This window comes from Ylistrum balloti, unplaced genomic scaffold (genome assembly GCF_031769215.1).
Source record: "Ylistrum balloti isolate Yb309-2 unplaced genomic scaffold, AGI_CSIRO_Ybal_v1 Utg370508, whole genome shotgun sequence".
Classification (NCBI taxonomy): Eukaryota; Metazoa; Mollusca; class Bivalvia; order Pectinida; family Pectinidae; genus Ylistrum; species Ylistrum balloti.
The window spans coordinates 1,714,410-1,726,071 of record NW_026782328.1 but is presented as its reverse complement, the minus strand read 5'-3'; the positions used below and the strand labels follow the sequence as shown (position 1 = coordinate 1,726,071).

Genomic DNA, 11,662 nt, shown 5'->3' with positions numbered 1-11,662 from the left:
TGCGAGAAACGTAAGCAACCTCTTGCATATAAAGTCATTTTGATATAACATTGACAATGATCAAAAGACATGAATACATTAATCTCTTAAAGGTGGATAGATGTCGTTCTATGAAATGTAACATTGGTTATACATTGTAATATGGACTATCTATATCCAGGATTATGTCAGTATAATGGTATCTTTTGATAAATAGGGATTTCCAGGGATTCATGCTCCTCTTACCATCGTATATTGGTGTGGGCTTCCTTGAACTTCCTTATATCGTAAAACTTTTGGGACTTTGGGTAAGTGAATGCTTGTATAGGATGTTTTTAGAAATATATTGAATTATTATTGATATAATAGGGTTGATGAAAAATATCGATGTCTATTTCATGTAATAGAAATAAGTTTTATGTTACCGTTTTGCTCTGTATTGATATCATATGAATCAATTAACTGGATAAAAATCCTTCTACCACTGTAAATGAAGAAACAGATGGCTTGGTTAAAAAGACTTTATTCGCGTATCAAATATTGATGCATAATTACATATCTGTGTCAATAACACAGATATCGCTTGACTTTGATATATATATATATGTTGACGTCATAGGTTGCATGTCTTTATAAAGTATGAAATATGTATCCTTGCGGTGAATTCAAAATGCAGATAAATAATGTATGAGGATGGTCTGTCATTAAAACAAACATAAAACCAACCACTTAATGTAAAAAGTACTGTGTATCACCATTGAACAATATACGAATCATGATACAGTATCAAAACGATTTCTCCTCTTTATAAAACAAGGCATTTATTTTAATGTTACAAAGCACAAATGTTAAATTTAAAAAGTTCATGTCTTTTGTTGTTTAATATATTGGCCTGTAACGTTATCCTTATTATGCATCATTAAAAGACAAACATTTTTATTCTTTAGTTTTGATATGATTTTTAGTCGGTACCAAGTTAAATTTATATATAAATGGATGTGCACAACTTTTAAGAATTACATTTCGCTGACGACAAACAAACGTATATACGATTGACATTTGTATAAAACCAATCGTTGATATTTTGAGTTACATGCATTGCCCTTCATTAGACGACAACATTTCATCATTCAGAGTGGGAGTTGCGGTCTGCTCTTTTATGGATTTTTGAACGAATTGGGAACTTTGGTTTTAGCACAAAGTGCACAGCGTCTAACAGAAAGGTAGTATTTATTTTTTGTAATAACTAACACTTTGTTCTATGTAATGTAGTGGCACACGAAAAGATATACACTGTTATTATGATAAATGGCGCAGTTCAGAACATACACGTGCACTTAACGTTCTTCTAGTCGTATCTTACGTATCAGAACTACTTATGGGGCTGGTGCACCTTGACATTTATTTCTGTCAATTTTTGTTTCCCTCACTCGCCTCCTAGGTTTCCAAATTGAGACCCACTACTGACGAGCCGTAAAGAGACGACACAGTTGTATGTTATATGACCCTATTATATCTAATTCTATATTTGTATTGAAAGATGCTGCTCACTTGCGTGTCTTTTGTACAATCTCTTATTCAAGATCCATTTTCCACGAGCTCAAAATGTCAGCATGTAACAATCAATTAGATATCATAAAGCTTGCCGGAATATCAGGACTTCTGTTGTATTGCCATGAATGTTGATGTTCGATGGAAATGCATTCAGCACTGAATTTGAGAAATACAAGTTGAAAAGGATCAGAGGGATGTTCGGCATGCCAATATCATGATATTATCTTAATATCTTAATATGAAAAGCGTTCATTAGTACTCACTGTCCGTCGTTATGAAATCTTCTCCAAAAACTAATTAAACAGAGCGTTATTTCAATAAACATATCAATTGTACATAACTCCTTCACCTGCTGTGTTTGTTTATTTAAGTCAATTTATGGATTGAAATTGGAATAACGAGATAATTAAATCTTTAATTGTTCTATAGACATCAAAGTAGGTAAAATGTAATTTACCTCAATGTATTCTTCTGTATTGTTGGTCCATAATCGTTTAATTATCTGCTCAACTAAACCATATTTATTTTTTGAAAATCAAATTTATAAAAGAACTGGTGATACCTTTGGAGACATGGGGAAAGTTGCGGAAATGAGTATGAAGGTGGGGTCTCCGTGGTTGCAACCTCACGCAAGGAAATTGAGGTAAGAATATAAACTTGATCTATTTCACTTCACCGCCATTGTTAAGTCAGCTACAAGCTAATTTTAAGGAAGGAAGTAAACAGAGGCCTTTGAGTACGCAGATTGGAAAAACAAGCACAAATACAACGAAACTCCAATTTGAAATAAGATAGCTTAAATTTCCCTTTTCAAAGTCAGCATTTTTCTATTTTAACCAAGAATTATACAAAGCTTAAATTTGTTTTTTTTTAATTGGAAACTTCGTGTAAATACAGAACAAAATAAGTGATTAAAATTGATCTATGGAAACCAGGCCACGATTTCAGGTACAACTACCACAGACCTAGTGAGAATATCATACGGAAAGAGTGAGAATATGGAAAGTTGATCTGTGAGGCGACGACGTAAAAGCATAGAATCTGTGAATAGAAAACAGGGGAAAACAACAGGGCCTGTTTCCAGTAATGTTAATTCTCCATAGGAGCCTGCCCCCGTATAATTTCTTATCTAGCTCAACTACTGTTTTTTTCTTTTCCGAAAAATAATTTTACACCTTTCCGACACCCAGATTTCATGATTTCGGTGAAAATGTATTTTTATAAAGTTGTCAATTTCAGCATCAAAGACATAAGTTCGTAAATAAAAGAAGGTTATCTCGAAATTGTAATTGTATAAATTTCTTTTGATAAATATTTCCAAAACATCGTGTTTATTCATAAAACATAAAAAAAAATATTCTCGTATGAAAATGCACTTGCGGAGACACAATTATGAAGAAAAATGCCATAAATTTGCAATTTTCTCCCGTTATATAGTTTTGAATGCAAATTTCCATAAGAAAATCGGATAGAGCTTTACTTGTTTCACATGTGTACCAAAAATCAGCTAATTCCATGTGGTGGAACGTTCTCATATTACCGCCTGAATGTGGTTATAAATTGAAAGAAAAGGGGAAATGAGTAACAACCTTGTCTGAAACCCTATTATATACAAACTTTTATATTGAATATCAGAGCGGATATTTTCATGACATTTTTATGATGTGTAACGACTAAATAAATAGTATCGATATAAAGATTTACACTGAGGACACTCTGATACATGAATACTGTTCTATCTCAAGCTGTCCTCTTCTGAATTTTCTGATCGTGTGGCCTTGTACATTTATCCGTATCTTCTTGTCTTTGTCTATACGTTTACGAAATCATTCACTCGACGCTAGCTATTCTTGTCTCAATTTCCTTGTTTTATTGTCCCATCTCCAAAGCGTTGTGGCTCTATCAGGGTTGGGACCCTGACTTGTCTCACTTTCTTTGTGCCTGCCGACCACGCCACATCGAATAGATAGATTATCCATATGAAATACTTTATTTTGTAATCAATCAATTCTGCGCTTCTTGGAATGTGATTTATTATATTGTCTTGTTATTTTGTGTAATACGTTGTTCGTTATTTATCACACATTTTCGCATAATTGTACCAAACTACTAAGTATTAGCTGTTTACAGCAATCATCGGTGGCTTGCTATTTTGTTACTTTATCGACGCTTCATAAACCAATCTTTATTGTTTCAAGATGGAGGGTAAATGTGTTGGAGAAGAGTGTCAAGTATACATCAAGAAACGTAGTGGCAATAAGAACAGAAGTGCACGCAATGTAAATAGTCCACAATATAAATGGCTCCTAGATACGCTGGTGCAACAAGGATTGATGTCAACAAAGGAACAAGCATTTATTTGTCAGAAGTGCTACATGAAGTATCTTCGGAACAAAAATCAGCCTGAACCTGAACCCGAGCAGAACCAGGAAATAGAGGAAGAAGACGACTCCCCGTCCCATATCCTGCCGTTGCTGACCCTTCATGATCTTTTGAATGGATCATCTTCACACAAAAAATGCTGTCTCTGTCTTGTTACCTTCCAAAAAATGGAACAAAATCATCAGTCTTACCAAAACGTGCAAGACATCACCTGATCTATTCACACAAACTGTGGTGTCCCACCTCATCCCGCGTCTGCTCCATTCACCTTATTGGTAACGACTTAGATCCGTCTACAGAGGTTGTCCTTGATGGTAGAGGTTCCTTGGAATCTCAGTTACCATCAAAATCGTCCGAAATCATTAATGACCTCCTAGAGGTGTCGCACGTCCTTTCACAGAACCAGTCTGCGTTTACAATAAGCTTTTCTTCTCTTGATGACTCGGCATGCATGGCCTGGACAGGTTGGTCCAAAGATCAGTTCCTCGAAATCCACTCGCACTGTTCCCCATATCTTTCATCTGGTATATATACCAAGACTACACACGATGTTCTATTACTTTTCTGGGTAAAACTGAAAACCGACATTTCCTGGAGTCAGTGTTCTTCTCTTTTTGGAATTTCCAAGTCAAGTGTGTCCAAAACTTTCCACTCCATAGTACAGGCATTAGACACATCGATAGTCCCACAATTTCTAGGTCCGGATCACTTGACAAGAGAACAATTGCTCGGGAACAATACTGTCTTTTCAGAAGCATTTTTTGGAGATAAAGCCACTGCCATATTAGATGGCACCTGTATTTATATCTAGAAAAGCTCCGACCACAAGCTCCAGAGAATGTCCTACTGTGGCCAGAAGAAGAGAAACTATGTCAAATTCATGAGCATCGCCTTACCAGATGGCTACATTCTGGACACCGTAGGACCATTCACTGGCAGCGAAAATGATGCTACAATTACAAAAAAAGTCATGGACAAGCTAGTTACTTGGCTACAACCAGACGACAACGTTGTCGTTGACCGAGGTTTTAGAGATGTCCTACCAGTTCTCGAAGCCTCTGGCCTCAATGCTAGCATGCCGTCATACCTGAAACCCGGTCAAAGTCAACATTCTGACGTCCAAGCAAATCTTGACAGAACTATCACCAAATCGAGGTGGATTGTAGAATCCTATCATGGTCGTCTGAAACACTGGACGTTCTTCCGAACGCAATTGGTGTCTAACAGCTTTATCAATGTCATTGAGGCTTTGCTTCGAACCGTCACAGCCTGTCTGAATGGTATTAGAGGACCGATCTACCAGAGATCTCCAGAGAGAGATGCCAAAGATAGGCTAATGGCTGAACGTATGAAGGACCGTTTGACAACACCAAATGGTTTAGCTCAGAGAGTCAAGATAGATCCGGATCTATCTAGACGGGCAAGGTCCGAGTTTGTCAAGATGGATGCATCTTCCGTACTGTTTCCCCATCCCAATAAAGGACTACTAATGCCAGTGCCCAGTTGGAGAGAGAACGATGGGAATGTGTGCGCACATCTCCAGTATCTTGTACTACCTTGGGTATTACAGGACGCTGGAAAACCCTCGACCATTACAACCACAGGTAAAGAAATTCCGATAAAACTTGAAATAGTTTTTCATGCGGCAACGGAGTGCATATGTCGAAAGTATATTTGGTATTACATATAGGTATTACACAATCGCCCGTAGCTATGAACACTCCCGTAAATGCGAAAACCAACCAAAATCATAAGGAACACGTTTTGTTTGTTGTTCTGTCTATTTGTCAGCCAATGTCTTCAACCACGGGGACTTGTGAAGTAGCCATCTTGGATTTTTTTTATGAAAAAGTGTTTCTCTCACTTTTTTCATATCTGTGTACATATTCTCAACATACCGAGCAAATACTCTCGTTTTTTTGTTAATTATCTAAAGAAAGTCGAAAATCGGCAATTCAACCATAGGCTAATTCAACCCAACATTTGAAAATGTTCCACCACTTACATTTTGATGATTTTTCCTCTCATCAATAGCATATTACGTACTACTTAATAGGATAAAAAGTGGTTTTCATCCAACGCCCATAAAAGGGTGTATTCTCTAAAAAACACAGTTTTTGTGTCTAAAATGTTATCATCGAAAATGGCATTTTTGAGGTTGTTTCTTCCATAAAACAGCCGATTGGCGCGGTGGAAACATGATTTATGTCACAATCATGTCATGAATGTATTCTTTACGGTAACTATCATTTGATTAGATTTTCATTAATATTTTACATAATATGCACATTTTATCAACACTTAGACAGCTTCTGAAAGGTACAACTTTGAGGAGCCATAAAAAACAAAGCAAGTGACCTAAATCTTTATACTTTATAGATTTGTGACCACAATGGCATGGGCAATGCACCACCAACAGGAAATTTGAATCAGAGAAGGGGCCGTTTTGGAAACTGGCCCTTTCAATATTTAGTTCTGCTTTCCTTCAATTTTATGTTTTCATCTTTTTGCTTTATATATGAAGCATTACATATTCATGTCTTCATTTTTCAAATTCAAAGATATAAAAATGTTTGAAAAAAATAAGTAGACAGTTGATTCCAAATTACGGGGATGTAAAACTGCGACCCGCAGAGATATCTAAGCTTAGGTTTTACTAAAACTATGAATATATCGTACCAATTTTGTTTGCTTCTACCAATGACAGCAAGACGCTCGCTGAAATTTAAGACTCGATTTAAAGGTCTCAAGTGAAGAGAGGGGAAATATATATAAAATATAGTTCATGACGATACGCAAGTGATAATATAAAGAAAATTGTTTAAAAAAAACACAAGAAAAAGTTAAGTTAGCATGTTGCATAACGTTTTCACAGCTTAGCTGCTCCTCAGTGCAATGTAATCTATGACATCATGTGTATTGTCCACTTACTCGTGACGTCATAGATGATAAAGAGGCATGATATTATTAATTAGGTTGTATACACCTATTGAATGCAGTTCAAGTCCGGCTTTAACAGTTTGATAATTTCGTTCTCCTTTGCTGCTCTTTTGACCCGATTGGCCTCTGTGGCAAATGCATATAGCAGGAATATTTTGAAGAATCCGTTATTACATCCTGCAATATGGGGAGATGCTGGTACCGTTCATGGGAGATCTGTTCCCTGTGCAATGTTACCCGTTTACAAAGGTTCTCGGTCTGTCCCACCTAGAAGCTGTCACATTTTGGACAAATGATTATATAAATAACATTTTTAGATTTGCAATCCATGCGGGATTTTACCATCCATACTTTCCCGGTTTTCAGCGTGATATATGTCACTAAACAACTAGCTAAGGCATTTTTTTTTAATCCTAATACCATTGTTATTTGTAATGGGAGTGTTTATATTGTTTTTGCTTTCATTCCTCTCAGATTTTATATTAATTTCTGTACGGTGATGACTTGTGGTCTTGCTATGCCAGATTTGATTTCACTGATGAACCTTTTTGGACAAGATGTAAGTAGTATTTACAAAGATATATATATAAGATACTGTGTAACACTTCATTTTAAAGATAAGCGATGAAATTTGTTATTCATTTGTGTGTTCTACGTCAAACCTATCAAAACCACACGCACGTGCACATCTTTACAAATTCCAATCATCGGTATTTTATGCAGTCGACAAATATCAATAAATTAATAAGATTTTCACAAAATCAATACGTAAATTCAAAATTAATAAATATTTGAAACCTCCTGAGAAAGAGGGAATTGTAAACAGTTCTCGTTACAATCTGGATAAAAGTGAACAAGAATGACATAGAATGATTTAAACACCATGATACAACCGTTTTGTCCATTTTCATGGGTATAATTACGTTATACAATATTAAATAAACATTTCAATATACATTTTGTACGGCATTACTATTGCTATAAGCAAAATGCTACATATTTGCGGTATTGACATATAAAAAAGATGGTATGGTCACATATCGTATTTGTAACTCCCATCATAAAAGTATCCGGATACTATTCCTGGCCATCATAAAAGTACCCCATATATCATTTGTATCCCCCTCAGTATTTTATTTCATTCACTTTGTACAAGGTAAATAGTTATAGGTACCTGTGTAGGTTTTGCTTTGCTTTTAAGAATTATCAATTTCTTTTGCGTTTTTTTTTTTTTTTTTTTTTGACGATATGATAACATACACTATAGTCTTTCCTGTACATCATAACATCATTACTCAATATTGTGTATTGTATCTTGAATTGAATTTAATTGAATTGAGCTAAAAAGGTAATTAGTTAATGACAGCTGACCACGGCCAAGCACTACATGGGGAGCAGTGGTCACATCTGACAGAGACCTGCTGGGTACGTGTAAATATACCTGTGTTTCAGTTTATCACACTGTACATAAAGACAATGATGAACTTCTTTATAAAGATCTGTTTTCTTTTCATTTTGTGATTACATTATCTTCATTATCTAAAATTTTATAATGTATGGATGTGTATTAAATTTGCATATGAAATTTATAAAACTAATTTTGGTAAAGGCATGTAATATATATGCGTGGCGTTTGCCTTATATCATCACAAACAATATTCTTACAGTAATCCTTCATGTTATAAATTACTCTATGTATATTGGTCCATGTTGGGTCCATATAACAACTAAGTAAATAGATTCATGTAAATACAGTAAAAACTACATCATATGCCTTTTGAATTACTGGGGATACATATATGATGAGCATAAGAAAAGTATTTAGGGGGAAATTGATATATATAGAGGAGGGATACATATAAAACTCTACAAAACGCTATTGGACATGAACAACTGAGGAGATTTTGATTAAATTTGGTCAGAAGCATCCTTAGGGAATGATTGGAAACATATTTTAATTATCTTTTCTCATTGTTTTGTATCTTGAGATATTTATAATTGATATCAGTATACTGCCTGTAAGTACTCTGTATAAGACTGCTTCTAGGATGACGGCTCCTGACAAATTTCATTGCTGGCCTTTTACATAAAGTATAAAGGAAGGGAGGTACATGTGTGACACAAAGTATGGATGTTACTAAGTTTGACTTCCAAGAGAAATGAAGAACATTTTAAAGCAAAAGAACATACAGTATATCATTATCCTATGTCCCCCTAATATTTCAGAAAATGACCCCCTAGATATTATTTTTAAGACAATCATGCGAATGATACTTTTCTGATGGGGGTGGGGGGAATATCCACGTACTTTCATGATAGGGGATACAAATATGATAGGACACCTGATTACTCTTTTGTAGTGTGTAGCGCAAATGTACTTCAAAGGACGAATACAAGAATATCTACATTTCATTAATAAACATGTTAATTACACCGTATTACATAAAAATGGCTCTATGTAAATACATGCTCAAATCCTCGATGAACTGGCTAGAGATAATCGGCTTTTGAACAAAATGCATTCGCTCAGAGATTGATAAAAGTATCTAAAGAAAACCAGTCAATATCAAGCTAATCTTTGTCGTTGCAGGTTTTCCACCAGTATGTCACTGTCAGTAACACCGTGTCCATCATCGTAATTTCGGTGCTGTTGTTGCCTATATACTTAACACGGCGAATGAAGATACTCTCGTTTTTAGCGACGGCAGCAAACATTGTTCTCCTTGGAATATTCATAATATCGTTTGAGTACATTTATCAGGACCTACCAAATGCCAGCACACGACCAGCTACAAAATTTGTTGATTATATAACAGTCACGTCGTTTACAAATGATGTAACTTTTTCATACGGCGGGATTATAACGGTAAGTTACCCCCAAATACGAACAAATGAAACAAAACTATGCGGAAAGCCATGAAAAAGAAAATAAAAGACCATGTACCCCGGATGTGTAAGCGTCTTCTTATTCATCACAGCATTCGGGCATATAAATACTGGCCAAGTTAGTTCTCAGATGGAAACAACATTAGTAATTACTTAAGCACGAGGAATACAAGTGAGCAAAGGACATATCAAATGCATGCTGCACAAGATATTATTTCCGATAAAGAAAAAGCTAACAAAATAGCTTGTCTCGTCATAGGTATTACCAATACGGAATAGAATGAAGAATAAGAAGAACTTTGACGGCTGGAATGGTGTGTTGGGGCTTGTTCTAACTGTCGTGACCAGTGTCCATGTTTGTTGCGGTTTTTACGGATACCTGAGATTTGGAGAAATGACTCAAGTAAACTATTTGCTGAATCTTCCAGGAGATAAATGGTAAATATGATAAGTTGTGTGTTTACCGTATCCTTTCTTAAGTCTTCCATCCTTCGCAGAAAATGTTTGCGAGGACCTGCTGTTCAGGCAAAAAAGTCAAAGGTTCACTACTACTACAAATAGTATATCAATTTCGACACAACCTCTCAACACTTCACGTTAATAATACAAGTTTTGCCCGTAACGCGAATTATGGCTTCACAAACATTTTCCATCGAATCTTGCTGAACTATTAATATATTGTAAAGGATTATCTCTTGATAAGTTTTTATTTTACGTTTTCACATTGTTAATGGAAATATATTCACAGTTTTACAAAATAGAACCAAAAGAACAACGCATATGGTAAAGTTGAGTCTTCTCTGGTCTCCTGTGTTATCAATGTGTTTGGTATGGACATGAACATAATCTAAATATGAATAGATTACCTAATACCCTTCAAGTTCTAATCCTTACTCCATGCTACGATGTAAAATATCTTTCAGGATATACAAGTCTTTGAAAGTTTTATCTTTCATTACCTTGTACTGCGCAACTGGGATGGATGTCTTTGTGATGGTAGAGATAGTATGGACTCCCTTAAAGGAAATATTCAGCAGCCGTAACGAAATCATTGAGAACTATGGTGAATACATCTGTCGTGTTATTCTGCTGATTTTCTCTTGTAAGTTGATCAATAAAATCTAAGCGAACCTTTGTTACGTAGAAAAGGGGCTGCTGAAATAACTTTGACCTTCTTATCAGGTGACTAAACATATCGCCTTGATAATCGATGTTACTTGACATTTTAAATAGGTTATACATTTGATATTTTAACTTTAGTAACTAATTATATAACTGAAAGGATTATTAATCTAAATCTAGAGCTCAATCTATCTTTTTTATTGGGAAATATCATTATGAAATCTTATGTTTATTTATAGGTTATGTGTATCTTACATTACTTGCATTTTAAGGTACATTTACAATTTTGGTGCCAGAGTTTGAACTACTGATGTCACTGACGGGATGTATTGGAATGTTGCCTACGACGTTTATGATTCCTTATATCATAGCCATGTTGACGCTGTATGGAGAGAAAGAACCAACATTACTGATAGATAAAGTTAAAAGGAAATTAACAGTCGCATTATGTGTAGTAATGATTGTGTTTGGGACATACTCTTTGATAGCGGGGACCAGCGTTGCTGTGTATATGGCACTAAATAACATTATATTGTAATTTCTGTGTGAGGTCATTGATATACCTCTGTGCATTGCAGAACACCCCCACCCCCTCCAAAAAGGGGGAAAAAATAAGGAAATCAGTATATATGATATATTTAGTATGTTCCGTATTTGAAATACACTGAACAGCGCAGGAAAGGATTTAACATGAAGACTCACGAACGAATTGAATCGTTCAGCTCAGTTTTCGAATAAGGAGGGGCATATTGAAACAGTAAAAATAGTTATTATATCGCATCTTACGTCCGTTATGATG

The 11,662-nt window shown here is 35.3% G+C and overlaps 1 protein-coding gene across 1 annotated transcript; it reads left to right on the top strand.

The window, feature by feature from the left end:
- The first annotated feature begins 203 nt into the window (after nt 1–203).
- On the top strand, nt 204–11,401 carry LOC132555581 (proton-coupled amino acid transporter 2-like). The gene is made up of 8 exons (XM_060219926.1): nt 204–287; nt 1,114–1,202; nt 2,084–2,176; nt 7,330–7,414; nt 9,446–9,721; nt 10,001–10,179; nt 10,665–10,843; nt 11,136–11,401. The coding sequence occupies exons 1-8, from the start codon at nt 213–215 to the stop codon at nt 11,399–11,401; spliced, it is 1,242 nt and encodes a 413-aa protein (XP_060075909.1). The 5' UTR covers nt 204–212.
- Nucleotides 11,402–11,662: the final 261 nt, after the last annotated feature.

Coding starts and splice junctions, on each gene's coding strand:
- LOC132555581 (XM_060219926.1), top strand. CDS start 213: ATGCTCCTCTTACCATCGTATATTGGTGTGGGCTTCCTTGAACTTCCT. Junction 288..1,113: donor TAAAACTTTTGGGACTTTGG/GTAAGTGAATGC, acceptor TTCATCATTCAG/AGTGGGAGTTGCGGTCTGCT. Junction 10,844..11,135: donor TATTCTGCTGATTTTCTCTT/GTAAGTTGATCA, acceptor TTGCATTTTAAG/GTACATTTACAATTTTGGTG.